This window comes from Seriola dumerili, unplaced genomic scaffold, assembly GCF_002260705.1.
Source record: "Seriola dumerili isolate Sdu_G_001 unplaced genomic scaffold, Sdu_1.0 BDQW01002174.1, whole genome shotgun sequence".
Classification (NCBI taxonomy): domain Eukaryota; kingdom Metazoa; phylum Chordata; class Actinopteri; order Carangiformes; family Carangidae; genus Seriola; species Seriola dumerili.
The window spans coordinates 585,327-606,368 of record NW_019176429.1 but is presented as its reverse complement, the minus strand read 5'-3'; the positions used below and the strand labels follow the sequence as shown (position 1 = coordinate 606,368).

General features: G+C 42.2%; 1 protein-coding gene across 1 annotated transcript in view; it reads right to left on the bottom strand.

Moving 5' to 3' along the window:
* Window positions 1-21,042, bottom strand: part of piezo1 (piezo type mechanosensitive ion channel component 1) — a 94,546-nt gene that overhangs the window by 42,414 nt on the left and 31,090 nt on the right. Inside the window, exons 3-9 of the mRNA XM_022769029.1 lie at window positions 14,919-15,084; window positions 13,855-13,996; window positions 7,760-8,003; window positions 5,643-5,856; window positions 2,824-2,995; window positions 2,539-2,643; window positions 1,076-1,148 (exon numbers count right to left, since the gene is read on the bottom strand). Of these exons, the coding sequence (XP_022624750.1) occupies window positions 1,076-1,148; window positions 2,539-2,643; window positions 2,824-2,995; window positions 5,643-5,856; window positions 7,760-8,003; window positions 13,855-13,996; window positions 14,919-15,084 (1,116 nt within the window). The remainder of the gene's footprint in view (window positions 1-1,075; window positions 1,149-2,538; window positions 2,644-2,823; window positions 2,996-5,642; window positions 5,857-7,759; window positions 8,004-13,854; window positions 13,997-14,918; window positions 15,085-21,042) is intronic.

Below are 21,042 nucleotides of genomic sequence, written 5' to 3'. Positions count from 1 at the left end.
TATTGTAATCATCTAATCTGCTATTAATAATTATATTATCTTCTATTCTACTTGTAAATGAATCTTATGTAACAGTGTGAGAGAACATTATCAGGAGCCCTGCCAAGAATTCAACAAGTTCTAAATCAATAAATCAACGGGACGGAGAGTTGAGATGCACGGCACAGACAGCTTACTTTATTACCTCTAGATAGTGCTGCTGGGATGGGAGGGCCTGATATTCTACCTGGTTATTTGATATGTATACCCCAAGGTGTTTTTCTTCATTGTCAGTGTTTGCTCACTTGTTTTAGACCTTGTTTTATCTCTTATCCCTTCCCTTTGTGGTTTATTGTTGTTACATCATTGAATCAAAGCAATATGTCCATTCGAGGACCTGCAGAATGAATCACGCCTATGCTATTTATCTATCTATCAGGCTATGCTAGCTATCAGGAGCAGGATTGTTACCACTGTACTGTCATGGTCTTTCTTTTTTTGGTTAATTTCCTGTTTTGAAATTACTTCCCCCGTCTTTGTCCTGTTTCTCTCCTTTGTTTCTGTCTGCCCCACCCTGATGTGTTTTACCTGTGATCAGTTCCCCTTGCCTCCCTTGTGTGTATTTAGTCTCTGTGCTCCTGTTGTCTTCTCAGTTCATCTGCTTTACTCTGTTTGCCTTCGTGAAGTTTCCCGTGTCTCCTGCTCCTGCCCTTTTGGATTTTTTGTTTTGCTCCTGCTTTTCTCCCGACTAGTTTCCCTAGTGTTTCAGTTTTTTCCTGGGTTTTGCCTCCATTTTGGATTTTGAGTTTGAACCAGCCCCCTTTCTGTGTTGTCTGCATTTGGGTCCAGCTGATCTCCCTCAAACATGACATATACTGCTTCATTGTGAATGAGAGAACAATCTGTTCTTTTATTAGATAATAATATTTAAGATGTAATCTCCAGTAACCACAGTCATTCTGACCTTCTGTGCCACAAGTGACTTCTTCCAAATTATTTGCAATCAACTACACACACACACACACACACACACACACACACACACACACACACACACACACAGTTTCTGTCACATGAGTGATTGAGACTTTGATACCCAGATCTGTCTGACTCTCCTCAGCCACAGTTCCTCCTCTGCTGCTTCCTGTTCCTACAGGCAGGATCATGAGCTGAAACAGTAGAGCACACACCCACAGACACTTTAGGATACAGACATTCATCTGTACATATATAGTGCATATATTTTGTTACAGACTGCGACTTGGCGCCCTATTTTCAGGCCATGCACCAACTAACACAAGCGGCACTCGACAGTTTGATATTTTGTTGACCTTCAAATTGGTGCTGCCTATCTGTGCAGTATTTCGGTACCAAGCACAGAGCACATGTGGGAGGAGAGGTGCAAACACCAGGGAGGTTCATTCAAATGAGTCAGCGCTAGGCGAGGTGTTGGTGTTTAAGTGCAGAGTGTGGCGCGGAGAATAGATGTCTCAGAACCACGTCTGTTTGACATCCTCCAGCTGCCACTGGTCCATGTTGTCAACAAGAGCAAACTAAATACTTGGAACAAATGCACAGCAATGACAGAATGATGGGAATACTATGTAACTACACTCACTGAGCACTTTATTAGGAACAGCACGCTAACACTGGGTAGTTCCCTCAGTTCCTCATGTCATGGATCCAGCAGATGTTGAAACTTTCCTCTGAGACTCTGCTCCACGTTGACGTGATGCATCACATAATTTCTGCAGATTCATCAGCTGCACATTCATGCTGCCCGACTGATTTGGATGAAGGAGATTGTTCAGTGATAGGAATTCTGACCCCTGAGATATGAGGAATTCTGAGAACATCCTGTCTGTCCCTACGTGAGGTTTCCCTGCCGATGTCAAGCCTGTTCCTCAGTCTGCTCCTGGTCGGCTGACGTACAGCCTGTTATACTATATACAAGTATTTACTATATACTTGATGTTTACAACCCAACTCCTCTGTTTCTCTTCCCCTTTGTTCGTGGCCAAACTATGTGAGTAAAGTTTGCCAGGCAGCGTTGGTCTAACTGTGCAGTTACACTCAGCCCCTGTCATGGACCACAACTCCTACCTCTGGTAGCACAATGCCCCCCTGGGCATGTGACCCTCTCCAGACCTACCCCCAATGACCCCACAACCACGTGTTCATGCTTGTAGATAAGGAAAACAACATCTTCAACTCTCATGTTATCCTGAAACTCTTTGCGTGTGAGTGTCTTGTGTCTTATGATACATATTTTGCCTGGGGGCTTTCTTACTGTGGAAAAAAGCAGCTGGAAAAGGACAGTAGAGAAACTGTCCTTTTCCAGCTGCAGAGAGCAGATCTGTATGATGTTGCAGGAAAAGTGCTATTTCATTTTAATTGATCTGAAGTAGATGCTTGAATGGCATTTCAAGTTTGTTCAATATGAATATGAATGAACTGGCGCCCAGAAGAGCAGGGAGGAACCAGTGCTTTTATCACTTTACCACGATGGTCCATACAGATTGAGTCTGATGAGTAGCTGACAGAGATATGAGTATTTACCTGTGTGTCAGCTTCATGTTCATCTTTCTGTTGATTCCATGACCTCAACTCCATCATCTCCTCCATTAACCCCTCCTTGTTCTCCTGCTGCTCCTGCTCCTCAACCTGCTGAACACACATAAACATCTGAGAGGAAACACATGTCCAAACTGAAAAAATGCTACAATCATTATATCAGTTGAGCTCTCAGGGCCACTGTACAATAAGCAACAACAGAATTGACCCACACTCTGCTATGGACACAACAAACTGACTCAGCACTAATAAATAAGAAGTAGCAGATACCTGGTTAGGTGTTCCATGACATCCTGTCTTGAGAACAGTTACTATGGTGATGTAGAGAAGGAACAGTATTCCTGGGTTGACATAAACTGGCCAATCATGGTTGGCATTGAGGTTGAGGTCAGAGGTCGAGGAGCAGTTTCCTGGTACGATGATGTCCTTCAATCCAAAGAGTCTACACAGGAACAGAGAGAGAGAGAGAGAGAGAGAGAGAGAGAGAGAGAGAGAGAGAGAGAGGAGTTGGGGATGATTATTAACAGGATTATTAACACTGTCCACAAGTTGAAATAGAATAGGTTACTATGGAGGGTGGGTTATTGGAAAAAACATTGGAGAAAAGTAAAACTTCCTACAACAATAATAGGAATTCATCATTTTTAGAGAAAACCTGAGTTAATATTGTTCATGTAGGAGCTTTGCATTGAAACCAATTAAACCCTATGGACTATATCTCTAGCCACAGCTCATTTGGACCCTTAGGGACAGATGAGCTAGGAGTCCTCTGACAGTCACCCTCCACTGTGATGCAGAGGGACAGCTGTACGACCTAAAGTCTACCTCTGTAGATAAATTTGACTTTTTTCATGCACCTAGTTGTGTATATGGAAGGTAGTTCTCTTGTATAACTATATAACTTTTGTAACTCTAGTAATATTAATAATGCTGTGATCTTTGATAATGTGTCATATTATTCTCATGTCTTTTGGAAAATGTTAACCTTTTTAAAAAAGGGTTAAAATACTGAAAAATGATTCATGAAAAAGATGGTGATTGGTCATGTGACCTATTTGTGTGTATGTACTGCACCTGTGAAGACTCTTGTAATTTGACTGAGTGAACCTGAGAAAGCCACAGGCGAAACGTGTTGTTTGCTCTCAATGAAAGTCACAGTGAAGTCATCTCATTCTTATTGTCTTTATGTCTGAGAGTCATCCATGACACATGGCAACACCTGCTCCACCTGACTTATCCAAACATCTCAAGCACATTTTGTGTGTGTGTGTGTGTGTGTGTGTGTGCGTGCGTGTGTGCGTGCGTGTGTGTGCGTGCGTGTGTGTTGATTGATTAACAGCTGGTTAAGTGATGACACACACACCTGGCAAGAACTCTGGTGAGGATAGATGAGAGAGAAACAGAGATCGTATGTCATAGAGGAATGCTGCACTACTTGTTCACATTTCTGCCCTTTAGCTGATGAGGGTCGGTGAGGTCATTAAGTATCAGCTGCTTGCTATTATGCTAAGTTCACAGTTCACGATTTTAGCCCTGATTTTCCACTCGCCAACAGTTTTGCCCCACACCAGAGGCCGTTCTGCATTCACTCACTATTGGTGAACTGATCCTAGAGGCTCACTGATGCACTGCAGACATCTAACAGATAGACACCTGCATTATAAATATCTGGACCTGTCAGGGAGTCCAGATCCAGTAATGTTGTGACCCGATTATGACTGGGCACACAAGCACGAGACGTAGGAGGAGGGGAAACCTGGGGGAGGAGTCACAGTCAGCCAGCCATTCCACACATTCCAGTCCAGAAATCACCCTTACCTCACATTCCTCTGTTCTAACTCACACATTCACTTTCTGATTTCTCCTCTGTGCCTCTGAACTCACACGATCTCTTTAATAGATACTGTAGGTTTCCTGAGAGGGGACTGAGCTTTGACTCCAGTGGCTGAGGAATATCATGCACTTCACATTGAGGGCAGAAAGCATTATGGTGGTACGGTAAAGAGATCACAGAGAAAAAGAAACAAGTAAGGAGTGATTTCAGAGATATGCTTCCTCCATGTTAGTTTTCCTTCTCTTCTGTTTGGAAGCTACTTTTTTAATGAAATGACTGATTCACAGTTCAACTGAAGTCCTCACCATCAGCATCAGTGCTGTTTTTGTCCACCCTGCTGAAATGGACTTTAAATAACAGTTTACTTATCATGCTAATCATGTGACAGTTCTAAAAAAAAACACCTCACACAGTATCCCTCCACCTATCAGGAAATATGGTCAAATCTCTCTTTCCTGAGTTACACTGTTGAATAATGAAGTGTTTTTGCAGAAAATTATGATGTCACAGTGAAGATGACCTTTGACCTTTTGTATATAAAATGCCAACACTTCATTTTATCCTTATAGACATTTGAGTTAAATTGTTAAATTGTGGCCAGAAAAGTGTTTTGTGAGGTCACAGTGTGACAGAGGTGAGCAATGACGTTCCCTCTGGGCGTTACTGAGATATTGCATTCACAAGGCTAAACATGCATTTTGTGGGGTCACAGCGATCTTGACCTTTGACCTTTTACCACCAAAATCTAATCAGTTCATCCCTGGATCCTAGTGAATGTTTGTGCCAAATTTGAAGAAGTTTCATCAAGGTGTTACTGAGATATCGCATCCCCATCTTCAAGCCCCGTGAGGAGTAACCCTGTATACATATACTCTACATATATATACATATATATATATATATATACACACATTGCTACGTTAAAAAGGGATGAGACGAGCTCATGTGATTGGTCAGAGCTGACACCCTCCTGACTCCACCTGCTGAAACTATATTCCTCTTACTAATAATATATTCAGCCTGTCTTAGTTTAGACTTGGGTTTGTCTGCTTCCTGTTTCAGGTAAACAGAGCTCTTAGTGTCTGTCATAGAGTTTAAAGTTATGGTGATTTTTGATGATATGATTTTTAATCAGTGATTGTGAACGTGTTGCTTCTGCAGATATCACCTGTCTCTCACATTGGAATGAAGGTGTCCTGGGGGTGAAACATAAGTGAAATCATTTGTATTAGCACAGTGTGTGCTACAGTCTTACCTGGCCCACAGACTGTGTGAGGGGAACATGGCCTGGGCCAGCAGACTCTGGTACAAGTACAGACAAACCATGTGACCGGCAGTGAAGAAGCCCACCATCACACACAGTGCATTGAAGCCCAGGTGACTGATGGGAAGGTGGTATGCCCACCACGTGCACACGCCGATGAAAAGCAGGAAGTAGACGGCTGAGAAGGCAGAGGGCAGCGTGATGCCTGGGAGGAAGAAGGAGGAGAGGTCAGAGACACACACAGAGAGAGACACACTCTGTAGCCGACTGGATAATTAAACACTTCCTGTCAAACAAGTGCAATCCCTGGAATTTAGTGTGTGTTTGAAAATAACAGAATTAAAGGAAGTCTCCTGTATAAGGTGTACAAAGCGTTACACATGTTTTGCACATTTACAGAAACAGCAGCTTCATGTTTGTGCCTCCCGTGCAGCCGTACTGTGTTCTGTGTTCTGTGGAAGCATGAGGAAAATGTCTCTCTCTAAACCAGTCATATTTACAGGCTGTATCTTGCAGGAAGTGTTGATTTTCACTGACAATAGCTTAACGCCATGAGGGCATGGGAAAATGGGCTTGATGTAACCAAAGCATGAGAACAGCACTTTTGTTAAAAAGAGAACATGGAAGCAGCAGAGCAGTGAGTAATGACATGAGTGTTGTTGTTGTAGTCATGGAATTAATGTTGTGGAAATGGACATTGTACTGAATACACTGGAAGCCACTGTGGCACACAACCTTTTATAGAGATGGTTAAGTGTAATGGAAAAAAAAGAGTTTGTGTTCTTAAATTTATGCACATGAATTAGTGCATGCAAATACTCAATATTGTATTATTTTAATTCATTAAATGTTCAAATTTCAGTCACATTATTTAGGACTGTGTTCTGGGCCCATATTCATTAAGAGTTCTCCTAAGTCACACTGAAGAGTTTCTAACTACAAATTTCCCTCCACAAGTCCTCTTCACAAAGCTGCTGAGACCAACTTTTACCAAGGTAAAGTGAAAACTCCTGAGCTAAGAGTGCGACTGCGCTGCAATGGATGACGTCAGTTCTCATGGATGTAAACTGTGATTGGTCGATGAGAGACCGTCCATGCCGGCGAAAACACATGCACAATATCCCGCAGTAATAATAAAGAAACACTGAGAAATAAACGAATACAAATGAAATAATAACGGATTAGATGCTGTTACTAAAGCAGTGTGTTCTCCCAAATGCATCTGTATGATCAGGTTTGTGTCGACCCGAGAGAATTCATTTTACTATAAAAACTTACATTCAATTCTCTCAATGGAAAAAAAAAAAACTCTAAGGGAATAATCTAAAGGAAATGGTATGAATTGTTCTCTGATGTGGGTCTACAGAGACATTTGTTGTTTGGTGAATAGATCGGCTTACAGACGGCTGGGAGATCTCCAAGTTGTCAGCATTATAAAGCTGCATTTTCTCTGTTGCTAAGTAACACAGCGCTGCCAACTTACACTTAATTTCTGCACTGATTGTGCTGTCTTGGTTGGTAGGAGATGTCAATGAATCCTGTACAAACTCCACAGCGATCATCAGTCGCTATGGAGTCGTGTCTTTTCAGTAATTCAGCATCGTGTAAGGTTTCCAGAACACTGTGACGTGAGCGACAGCAGCCCTTTAAGATTCTTTGTGATTTGGTCTTAGTGAGTTAGGCCTCCTCTCCACTGCTTCTAACTTCTCCCAGACTTAGGAGCTACATTTAGAGCTAAGTGGCTTTGTAAATACGGGCCCAGATAATTCATGCAAACAAACTATTAATTTAAGAGCACAAGTTAGTCATTTGTGTACTATAAGTTTCCTGCACTATATCTGACAAGGTTTGTCATTTTTTGACAGAAAAAAAAAAATTACACTTAATTTCTCAACTGTCATAGCTTTTACATCATGACTCTGTGTGGTGCAGTTCTAATTAGTGTCAGACGCCTGAACTCAAACTAATTAAAGGTGACACAGCATCAGCAAAAAGACATTTCAAGCTGAGCGCTTGAGGTGTGAACCAGGTTCCACTGTCTGGACTGTGCTTACACCAGCGTCTTCTTCTTCATGTGCTGCGAAATGTTGTGACACACATCACCGTACCTGCCAAAGCCAGCAGGCTGATGGCTACGATCCTCCCCAGGTCCCGCAGAACTTTCCGAGCTGTGGCCTTCAGACGCTCGGCCAGCTGCTTGGCTCTGGTCGCCGTGGAAACCTCTTCATCAGGGTCACAAGGTAATGACCTCTCTTCATCGTCATCTTCGCCTCCTGATGTCTCTTCATCCTCTTCTTCATCCTCCTCCCCTCCTTCTTCATCTGTAGTTTTATCTGCTGGGTCTTCTTCTAGCTGAGGCGGGAAAGGGACAAAAAGAAAGTGAATGACAGTTTAGTCACACGTTCACTGTAAGTTTTTACTTAACTAAATTCTACTAAATTCCTCCACATCGGTCAGGCTGTGTGTAGCTCCTAACTAACTGATCCTAATGGTGTCAGATTATGACATTTAATGACAGCAACCGAAGGTGTGTGTAACAGATTTTCATCAGTCGCATTTATTTTCCAGAAGTAAAAAGAGTTAAAAGAGAACTATGATGTTGCTGTTTAAGGCTATATTTAGTTTAAAAAGTGCATGATATCATGAGAATAACAAGGTGGACTCAAGCTCACCATGCCATCAAACAAACAAATGATTTGTTGAGATTTTTTCGAGTACCTTTAAACAGTTATCTGGACAGTAAGTGTTGATATATTGAGAGTAAGTGATGACAAGATAATGATACATGTGATCACCAACACTGCAGTCATCTCTCACAGAGAGTAAGAGGATTTAACAGCAATACAGATGAACAGATCTGCAGGAAGAGAGTTTTCCCAGAGCCAGCACTCAGTAAAAGTTTTTTTACATGCAGCTTTAAATATGTCACTCTTTATAAATATTTAGAAACAAAGAAATGAGATGACGGTGGATACACCCCGATTCTTTGAAACTAAACAATCCACTCTTTGCACCAGTAGTAATCCAGACTTTCTACAGCCAAACTACTGGTTGGCTACTGGCAGACCCTCAGTGTGTGCTGTGGTCTGTACACATACAAGGATGCGGTGTCGACCTGCAGATAAATGCCTTAGCAGCTCGGTGTCTGCCCGCCCTACATATATAAACAGAATGAACCGATTAACAACAGTATATCAAACTGCTTCTTTATTTCAGGGCGCCTGAATCCTGTTCCTGCGTGTTTTCAACATTTTAGATTCACTATCAAAATGAGTGTTTTCACCTCTGCATGATTCTCTTGTATTCCTGTGTAAATGTTTGAGTGTATGGAAGGTTTTACAGGACCCCTGCTTACATGGCAGTATATGTCTGCTTTATGGGACAGGGCAGCTGCCGGGGGGTGCAACGCTCCACTGAACACACACACAGATTGAACCATTTTCACTGCATGTTTCAAAGATTACAGGCAGAATATAAAAATAGAAACCCCTCCTCCTCATTGTACCGTTGCCATTGACTGTAGATGTAACATCCCTATGAACACACAGTTTAGAGTAGTACCAGCAAAACATTCAGTCCTGATGTGCAGTAACAGGTGGCACAGATCTAATGTTACTACTCACAGAGACAGGAATATCACACCAAATCACCCTCCCTGTACCGCTACAGAGGGGATCGCTGGCAGAGGAGAGCGGTCGGCTCGGGGGAACCCTCTGAATGATTTATCATATTTCATAATTCAGTCAGTCCTGTGATAGCTAGCGACCTGTCCAGGGTGTACCCAGTATCAGCTAGATTGGCTCTAGCCCCACCCCCACCCCCACGGCTCTCATGGATCAATCATTCAAGAGACAATCCAAGTGCATCTAAGAAGTGATAATCCCTGTTACACATAGAGGTCTTCAGAAATATTGTTCACTATAGCTAAATGGTAGTTACTGGATGTAACTCCACTTCTATGAGTACGAGCATTGCCCCCCTGATCTTTGTACTGGCCTGATCAGGGCGTAGTGACCGCACACTGGGATCCCATATTAAAAACCCAAGCACATACGCTGCTCCCCTCCTTTCAGAGCTCAGCAGGATAAATCATCTGAATCTGTCTGGACTGTCTGTGGTCAAATCCTGATTTTATAACCATGACATCCTCTGACAAAATCATCCATCCATCCTTTGTAGGGTCGCAGGGGGGGGGGGATACGGAGAACCTGGAGAGAACCCCCGCAGGCGCAGGGAGAACATGCAAAACTCCACACACACAACCCAGAACCTTCCCACTGTGAGGCANCGCTGACATATAGAGACAAACAACCGCTCACGCACGCACACATTCACACCTATTGGTACTTTAGAGTTGCCAGTTAACCTAATGTGCATGTCTTTGGACTGTGGGAGGAATACGGAGAACCTGGAGAGAACCCCCGCAGGCGCAGGGAGAACATGCAAAACTCCACACACACAACCCAGAACCTTCCCACTGTGAGGCAACAGCGCTGACCACGGCACCTCTGACAAAATCAGCAAACACATAAATGAAAGACAAAGACTGAGCTGTGATTTCAGCTGGATTTACTGTAACATGGTCACTCAGAGAGAACCTTAGAAGAGATGGACTGTCTTTCTTATTTAAAAGTTACTTTATCAGAGAGAGAGAGAGAGAGAGAGAGAGAGAGAGAGAGAGAGAAAGAGGATGACACTCAACAAAATGCCACAGGCTGGACTCAAACCTGGAGCCATCGCAGCAAGGACTAAACCCAAATGTCACACTTTCCACCAGGTGAACCACCGGGGCCGGAGACAGACTATCTGAGACCTCTCTTCAGTCTCTCACACAGAGCACAGCCTCCGTCTGGATCCACAATAGTTTCATCTTTATTTACTTCAGCTCCAGAATGTAACAGACTTTTATTAGAGGCAGGTCTTTATGTCTGACTCCCTCTGTTTAATATGTGGAGTTGGTCGTAGTCGTTAGTACGAAGCCTCGTTACAGATGACTTCTCTCTCTCCCTCCCACCCCCCCACCCCCTCGATAGAACCCGTGTGGTCCAGAAACTCAGTGAGGCCTCAGCTGACCAGTGGTAGAAATATGAGTCAGTCAGTCAGGGACATTCCAGATGCTGCTGTTGCAGTCCAGATAAAAACCTACGCATGTATTCATAGAGCTGGAGTTACAACCACTAACTACTATTTCACTACGACCAGTAACTGATTGGGTGAGAGAGAGAAATAACAGAACAAGCCTAAAACCACAGATGAGGTACCATCTGCGCAGGGTCAGGGCACACCTACGTATGACACTATAAAGACAATGACACTGCAGCATCAGTTCCCCTCAGACAGAGCCCCACAGCAGCAGATGACACACTGAACCAGCAGACATGTCTCTGAGGTACGACACGCCCCTAAACAGAGCGGTCCAGGTGGAGTAGCGGAATGCGCTCTAAGGCCTACGGGGGGGGGGGGGGGGGGGGGGCACAGCGTCATAACTGTAAAAGCTGTTATTAAGTCTCATGTTCCACTGGTTCTGTTTCCCCTCCTTTGTGTGTGTGTGTGTCCATTCCTGTGTTTATGTGTGTCTCTGCTAGGTGTGGCTTCCTGGTCCCAGCTCCCACCAGGACACTACTAGTCTCTGCCAGATCATTCAGTGTCCCTCACGCTTCAGATGCTACGGCCTCCTCTCTGAACTCTCAGGTCTAGTTTCTTAGCATTGCTGCTTTTTATTTGACTAACTTTGGTTTCCTCGTGCTTCAGATTTTTCGCTCCGTGCTCAGCCCAGACCCTCACCGGTTTTTAGTTGGGACCTCAGTACACACTGTCGCTTCCCTGTTCCATCCCGTCAACCTACAAGCCATCTGCGCCACCCAAGCCTAAGCCTGGATCGCAGCCTCTCTTCACTCCCAATCTTACTGAAGTTTACAATTAAACTACCTTGTAACTGTTACCTGCCTCCTGGGCTGTGCTCTGCATTTTGGGTCCAGAATTTGCTCTTTTACACTGCAACATTAATATGTGGGTCACAAATGTTGTTCTGTTGAGAGCAAATTTCATGACAATCTGACTATTAGATTATGAGATACAAGCTGTGTCCCAATTCAGGGGCTGCATTTGAAAACCCATTGTGGAAAAGAAGGCCAACCTATCCCAAGATTCATTGCATGCAGGGAATGAAAGCAAAGAACACTGACAGAGAGCCTGAGGATTACACTGTTAAATGTAAGTATTGTGTTTCAGCTCAGTTCAACAGCTAATCATACAACCGTTAAAAAATAACCAAGGGCCTTAAAACCTCAAGTTTTTATGAAAGAAAAAGTTACATGTTATCAAGGCTGCTAGGTCACAGGAGGCATGCTTTGCGTCGCAACGGCAAGGACACAGCTGGTGACGCAAAGCAAAACTCCTCTGTAGACCAGACCTTCTCATTACGGTTTGGCCTGAGTGGTCTATGAAGGATCATGCCTTCGTGCATCCCGCAAAGGATGCGGGCCCTGAATCGGGACACAGCTACTGTTATCATGTGGCATTAAGGCCGTTTCATCCTGAGGGCGGCACTCGAGGAAAGCTCATGAGGTGACCAATATAGAAAAGTTTCATTCTCTGAGGAGCATGACTGTAGTCTGAACATTTCATTACAACTTAATAGCATCTGTCCCGTTGGAGGTACAGTCGTTTGAAAATGACGTTTGCAGAAGCATCATAAGCACAAAATATTTTGTTACCTAAAATGAAGATTCATCCTCAGCGATCATGAATATGTGAGAATCCTATCAGTTGTTTTTTTGCTATACCCTGTCACAGACCACAGTCAGGGTCAAGGGTCACAGAAATGACTAGGACTTATCCTCTGGGGATAATGAATGTCCACAGAAGAAACCGTGGAAATCGAGCCAGTAGCCTTTGAGATATCTTATTGGACACACTGAGCGACAAACAGACTGACACTGTCATGACTACAGACCCTGCTGCTAGTAAGAACATCATCGCATTTGACTGTTTATCACATCAACATGAAAAACTTTCTAAACTTGTGCTGGAATATGTCTTTTACTCAGATTCCACTGTCTCCTCCTTTCCTGGCCGACAGCTCGGTACTGTTTGTTTGGGCGGTTGCCCTGGAGACAGAGAAGAATGAAAGTGAGAAGGTAAAATAAAAGGAGAGAGAGAGGTGGAAACACAGATCAGCCAGAAAGAAGGGGGAGTATGGGGATGAGTTTAAACCAGGTACATTTCAACAATAGTTTTAAGTTATTGGTGCATTACTTGAATATTTCCATTTTGAGTCTTTCCACTTTTTCCTCCAACTACATTTCAATATTGTACCAATGACATGGCCAGAGCATTTTAGTTTGCAAATTGTAAATGAAATAACAGATAGACATTTTTCTTCCTTCTGCTCCTGTGTCCATCTTTTCTCATCTCTTTTCTTCAGAAATGGTTCTTTAAGGATATATAAGGAATTTATCTAAATGGCGAACTAATCTCTACTCTTCTTTCACACTTATTAACTGAGAAAGCAGATAAGTCTAGGAGAGGGTTGTTGGCTTTTAACAAGGCCTGAGAGACTCAGAGTTGCCACCTATCGCTGTTTTCTCACAGCTGTCCCAGAAAATGTATATTCTTTCCCAGTTTTTGTGGAAATACACTTTTAATTTAGAATTTCATAGTTTCAAATAAAACTTCATTTGTTTCCTTCTAATGCTTTTCTGTTTCTTCCTGGTTATGTCCAATCCTGTGTCAGTAAATGTATGAAAACATATAGAAAAATGGCTGGTGACAACATTACATTAACATTTTTATTTGTTGCACTTGCAAATGATTTGTTGTCCCACTTGCAAAACTTTTGCGGCCCACCAGTGGGCCCTGCCCCACGGGTTGAGAACCACTAGTCTACATGAAAATCTCAGTTGGGAAGGAATTAATCCGACATACAGCAAAAAAAAGACGAGAGCTCATCATAAAGCAACAAAATAAAGAAAGTGTTAAATTAAGCTCATCATTTAGGCCTGCAGGTCTCAGGCTTGTTTAACTTACTATGGCAACAAAACCCACACTGCAAATGCAAACCTGACTTAAGTGAATGAAGCTGATGATGAACCTGATTATCCAGTGATGTCACTTCATATAACAGCACCTCCACATTGTTTATCAATCACCATGTCCACTTAGATTTTAGTCTAATAACACACACACACATACAATGACTCACCGATGTAATATTGGCAGCAGCCACCATTTCTCTGTTCCTGACCAGTCTGCTGCAGAGGACAACTGTTAACAAGGCAACCACGCAGACGCCCAGATCAGGACACAGAAGGCGTAACACACTCCAGGGATCGTCCAAGGGAAGCCTGAGACGTACACACATCGACACGTGTAAAGGTCAAGAGAGGTCAAACATTTCACCTGCAGTAGATGCAACTTAAATCTTGTTTTCTGTTGAATGGAGCGGCTGGACTGTGTTGTAGAGACGTTTCATTCTTCACTTCTTCTGTTATCCTGTTTCCTAAAATATTCTACACAGAGTTTTACAATATCATAATAATGCTCTTATTCCTGTTTTTGTAAATGTTCATATTTAATACTTGTGTTGTATGTGCTAAAATTGTTTATTACTGTTTATAACTCACATTTGTACTTTAGTTAATATTAAGTTAATATTCTACACATTGTGCCTATGTTTATATATATATATATATACATATATATATATACTGTATATATATATATATATATACATATACAAATATGCACTTTATTTAATCAAGAAGTCACATTAAGATCAAAATCTCATTTACAAGTGAAACCTGATTACAGAAAAATAAAAGAAATAAAAAGAAATATGAATAGCAGAAGTATAAATATTCAGTGATGTAAATCGTGTCAAGGTTCAACCTGTTCTGTAAATTATTCCACGCAAATGGGGCATGATATCTGAAGGCTGAAGATTGGTATTGGTACTGCTGGAACATATAAAGTCAGCCAGTCCTGAGAACGTGTGTTAAAAGTAGAAGGTCATGGGCACAGCAGCAATGATACATGAGGAGGTCATTTCTAGAGTAGACCTTTATAAATTGATTGACAGTAGTGTTGATCTCGCCTGATAGAGAGGGGACTTCAGATACAGCACAGAGGCATGAAATCTGCACTATAGCAGACTATTATCTGGATTAACATGCTCTCATATTTTAATGAACACCCTTTTCCCCAGTCACTCTTCCAACCATCAATGACAGTGGCATGGATAACTGGTGCTAAACACTGGTTACATACCTGGAGACTCCTATATGTCTGGTTATGGTGTCCCATTGTGAGCAGTTGTCTCCTATGGCGATGCTGAGTGGAGGATATGTATACAGGACTGTCTGAAAGCAGATGTGAGCCAGTAGAAACAGCAGACTGGTACAGAATACTGCTCTGATGAAGCGACCTGTGTGACCTGGAAGACAAAGAGACAAGAACAGAGACCACTGTCAGGAGAGGCAGACCAAAACCAACAATGAATGTAGTATTATTGTAGTATTGTGTATGTATCCAAAGCCTGATATCTCTTACTCCTCTGTGCCCAACACACACACACACACACACACACACACACTTTGTTGTTCAAAAACTATTAAATCTGTAGTTTAGTTTGACTCAGTCCCACACACTTCCAAACATATCCCAAATACTCACTAGAGCATCAAATGTGGATTCATTCATTGTAATAAGAGCCTCAGGCTCCTGTCTCCTTGTCTCCACAGAAAGCAACTCCACAAACAGACCCCTAGATGGCGCTTCAACGTCTCACTGCTCAAAGACTCAAACCTTGACAGGTTTGTGCAGCGAGAGTTGGCTCCTTCATGGATATAAATGACTCTCCAAACAACACGCTAACATTATTCTGGGAAACAGCAACACGGAAAAATAATCTCATATTAGTCTCACAAGCCGAAAAGAGAGACGGCACAGGACAAGAGCTGGAAAACACTAGTGCACAAAAGAAAATCTCAGTAAACTTGTAAACATACAAATCAGATATATCTGTCATAACAAATAACAACTAGCAACTAAAACACAAGCATTTTGAATATAATAATAAATCATGAATGTTTGCAACAAATCACCTTCAACAAAAGATTAATAAAAGCTCTTTACCTCATGAGAAGACACAAAAAAATCTGTCCATTAGATTTTGCAATTTAATTTTTCCAACATAATATAAACAATTGTACCCTTCCCTTCTTCCTGCAGCAGAGACAAACAACTTTGGCATAAAGAGACCATCAAATACAAAATAGGGAATTTGGAAGTCCAGAGTTCAACAACACCATGAGGCAAAAGGTGAATTTGACAGCAGGTAAGTCTGTTGTGCCGCTGACGGGACCTGATCCCCGGTCACCATGAAATACTAGGTCCCAGTTAAAGGCGGGTACACATCACTGCGCCACAACCCGCACATGAACATCACGTCATGGCGAGATAAGGTAAATACCTGTCAAACACTCAACCGTGAATTCTATACATCAGACAATGAAGCAGACCTCAATGATATAAATACATTCCTCGATTACACAGACCTGCCCACAATGACAGGAGACCAAGCAGAGTCACTAGATGAAGCATTTACAGCATTATCACGCTGATAATGAAGAAATAAAACCCCAGGCCCAGAGTCAATCCACCACATATAAACACTGCTAATATTACAGTGACACTGATGCCTGATGAAGATCCAACCTGCCCATCAGATCAATACACACACAGAAAACATCAACAAAACTTCATTCACTAGAATTAAAACATATTCGAAATCAATTCATATTGATCAAAGGTTTTATTAAAGGAAGACATGTGTATAATAATACACACAGGCTGTTTTAACAAATCCATTAGTTTTCACAGAACAATGAGGATACAGCTTCACTACGGCAGAGACAGCTATTCATCAGCTGACTCAAAACACATTACAACTCATCAAAAAGGCCATAGTCACAATTAACATGTTAACATCAAGTTAACATCAGGGTAACATCAGGTTAACATCCCTGGTTAACATCAGGTTAACATGATGTTAACATCAAGTTAACATCAGGGTAACATCAGGTTAACATCCCTGGTTAGCATCAGGTTAACATGATGTTAACATCAAGTTACATGAAGTTAACATCAGGTTAACAGCAGGTTAACATCAAGTTAACATCAGGTTAACATCAAGTTAACATCAAGTTAACATCAGGTTAACATCCCTGGTTAACATCAAGTTAACATCAGGTTAACATCAAGTTAACATCAAGTTAACATCAAGTTAACATCAGGTTAACATCAAGTTAACATCAAGTTAACATCAGGTTAACATCAGGTTAACATCAAGTTAACATCAAGTTAACATCAAGTTAACTTCACGTTAACATCAAGTTAACATCACGTTAACATCAAGTTAACATCACGTTAACAGCAGGTTAACATCAAGTTAACATCAAGTTAACATCAAGTTAACATCCCTGGTTAGCATCTGGTTAACATGATGTTAACATCAAGTTAACATCAAGTTAACATCAGGTTAACATCAGTTCTCGGAGTCACACTGCTTTATTAATGAATTTGTCCTTAACATTGACAAAATGCAAGTTCTGGAAATCAAGCTGAGCATGAGTGAGTTAATATGACTCTGAAGCAAACTGCTCCAACCCCCCACCCCACCCCACCCCACCCCCCACCCCCCTCCCTCCTAAGTTTCACTGCACCCAGCACTTCACCTCACTGTCTCAGCGTAAAACAATACGCTTCAGTATCCTCCCATAAACTTCAGGAGGGGATATCTCTGCACTGCTCACAGGCGCCTCTGACTCTCCACAGTAAGATACTGTATATTTTAGAGCATATTTCAACTAAAACGTCACTGTAGCTTTATAGATATATAATCTGTAACTATTCCACAATAAAATGTCTAAAAACATCTAGACCTCTGTTCTCTATGTTGTTGAGTTGTGTTCTCACATTATCACAAATGTTTCAATCAATTCTCAAAGCAGAGAAATCTGTGATTTTAATCCTGGTAACGTTTCATTGGTCGCCTCTCAATGACATCATATCATCTATGATCATGTGTCAGTGTGTTTTTCTGACAGAAGCTCAACATTGACTTTTACTTAGTTTTAAGCCACATACACTTTTGACACCTTGGTGGTTTTCAGCTCTATATTTGAACCAGATGAAGGATTTTAGTCGTCGGACGTCTGGATCTGAAGTTATCAGAGAAACAAGCTGAGGAAATGTTAGACAGCTCAGCTCCCAGCTGCTGGAGACGTCCTGTCCTGTGTCTCTGAAGAGCGTCAGTGATTCTCTGAGCTTTAAAGTCAAACTGCTTTCTGGGTGTTTCTACTGGTTTTAATCTCCTGGTGTGTTTGTTATGGAGAGGAGGACACCTCTGTGGAGAATTCAGCTGCTGGTAAAAACCTGCTGAACATCTGCTTCATAAGTTATCAGAGAAACAATCAGAACAAAGGTTAGCATCAATCTTAGCACCAGCTCTTCCCTGAGTCTCTGTCCTCCGTACAGCGTCGCTCAAACTCTGACTTTAAATGTCAAACTGCTTCATTCAGTGTTTTTGACGGTTAGAATCACCAGGTCTGTTTGATTTCCTGACCCACTGACACTGAAGGAATCCAAACCGGGAGGAGCTTACTGAAATAGCAGTGAGGACAACAACTCACATGATCCCACGTTATTTCATGACATCACCCAACACCATCTTTTATACTGATTTGATTGAGAGAGCGCTAGATGCAGAAGTTACAGACTGTGTGTTTAACATAGTAGTAATTTTAACCCAAACCAATATGTTTTCCTCGACCTGAACAAGTCATTTTTGTGCCTGACCTTCACCAAATTAGAGGTGTCAGATCAGATATGTGTCATTCCACATGGCATGGAGAAACACTACACTTTGTGACTTGCAGAACTTGTTGATCGTGGTGGCACTTTTTATGGGATTTTATGAAAATAAGTAAAAACAGAATTACACTGTAAAAGTGATGATCAAGGGAACATTTTGAACTGATAATCACTAATCAGTTCGTCCTTGAGTTCAACTGAGCATTTGTACAAAATGTGAAGTGAATTTCATAGTGAAAAAATTCCCTAAAGGCATTACATATTGCATGTACAAGGCCAAACCCGTGTTTTGTGAGGTCACCGTGACCACCAAAATCTAATCTGTTCATCTTTGAGTCCAAGCGAATGTTTGTGCCAAATTTGAAGAAGTTTCATCAAGGTATTACTGAGATATCGTGTCCATGAAGGATGGACAACCCGAAAACAATATGCCTCTGGCTCTGACTGTCGCTGGTGTGGAGGCATTACAAAAAGGAAACATGATGTGATCATATCATGAAGTTATGATTCCATTAAGGTTAATTTCTGACAGTACTGAATTATTGCTGAGGCCTAACTAAAACCAAATCCTTGTCGCCTGGGGGATGTGTATCCACAGCTAACTTAGATTTTAAAGTCCTTTATCATGAACCATCAAGCTTTGGCCTGATAGTGGCTGTATCCAGTCCACATGGCAGTGTGTCCAGTAGCTGTGGGGAGATACTGGAGAGACTGATGCAGATTTCAACATGTTATATGCAGCAGGAGTCAGTCCACTGCTGTTAATTCACTGCAGCCACCAGCTTCAGTATCAGCTCTGCATTCCTCCATCCTGATTCATTTAAAGATTCACCCGATCGTGACTCAACTGGAGAGTGTGTTCTCTCTCACTCTCACATGTCTCCAACATCCAGATATCACACACACACGACACACAGTGGTGTGGAGATGTGTGTGAGTAATGCAATCCACAGGTGAGACCTGTGACAGGCTGGAAGTAGTTGCATGTTGACCCCACTGAGGATATAAACAGCAGCCTTAAAGTGAACATCTGCCTTAAGCTGTCACTTAGAGAACACACACACACACACACACACACACACAGCAGAGGGAGAACATAGTCATCTGACATCATATAACTGCAGAGGGGTTGCAACTTTACATTATTGATTAATTTGCCTATCAGTTTCTCAGTTAATTGTTTGGCCAGTGAACTGTCAGTAAGCAAATCCTCACAGTTTAGAAGTTGAAACTAGGTCATGTTTGGCATTTTATCTTGGAAAATGACTTAAATGATCAATTGATTATAAATATAGTTGCTGATTAGTGTTCTGTTGATTGACCAATCAAAGAATTGATTAATCATTTCCTCTCTGAACAGCAGTGTCTTCAGGTGAAGGAGAGTTAACGTAGAGGAGTGGATGCTGCTGAGGACAGCGTGTGTGTGTGGGGTCACAGTGGTGCAGTCACAACAGTTTCCTCTCACACTGTTTGTATTTCCAGCCCTCTGTGGATGGAAATCACCCTCACAGCCATTCTGTGTGTGTGTGTGTGTGTGTGTGTGTGTGTGTGTGTGTGTGTGGGTGTGGGTGTGTGTGTGTGTGTGTGTGTGTGTGTGTGTGTGTGTGTGGGTGTGGGTGTATGTGTGTGTTTGTGCGTGCGCGCGCGCATGTGTGTGTGTGTGGGTGTGGGTGTATACGTGTGTTTGTGCACGTGTGTGTATGTGTGTGTGTGTGTGTGTGTGTGTGTGTGTGTGTGTGTGTGGGTGTGTGTGTGTGTGTGTTGCCACTAAAAGAAGAACTGAACTCACGGTGTTAATAAACTGGTGAGTAGCTGTAGTTGGTTGTGGATTCCCTGATACCCTCACTTTATACAAACCTCCGAGCCATTTCCAAGCTGCTGCTCTGCTGCTGCTGAAATCCACATTTTAGAACCACAACGTCGTCTGACAAAATTACGGGACTAGAAAAGTGACATTAAATGTAAGCATTGAAATCGAAACCTGAGCTGGAAAATAAAACACTGTGTTAAAGTTAGCCCTTAACAGATAATATGCTTTTTTGTTACTTAAATACAAGTCTACAATGCAACTAGCTACCGGGTGGTTCAAACCTGCCCATCTCCTCCTGCACTGTCTGTGCTGGGGTTTGATGCTATTTAGTATTTAGCATTAGCTCGTAGATGAGACCATGTGCAGCAGCAGTAACACTGGCCTCAAACTCCTACTGAACAAAAGACATCACAGAGCGGGAGACTCAGCGACCATTAACCACAGGTTAGCTAGCTGACTAGCGAACATTAGAGCTTGTTCCAGCGGACCTCTGCCAAAAGAACATAACATTCATTTAAGACTAACTTTAACCCAGACAGGTCCTGTGTGAAGAAAACAGCGGCAGAGAGAAGCATTGTTTCCTTTTTCAGTTCATGTTTTGTTTTCAAAGCCAAAATTCAATGTCATTGTTCTAGCCCCATACACAACCACCATAAGCATCAAGACAAAGACAGAGCTGTCTCTAACAATGGCAGACAGTGCAGTCCT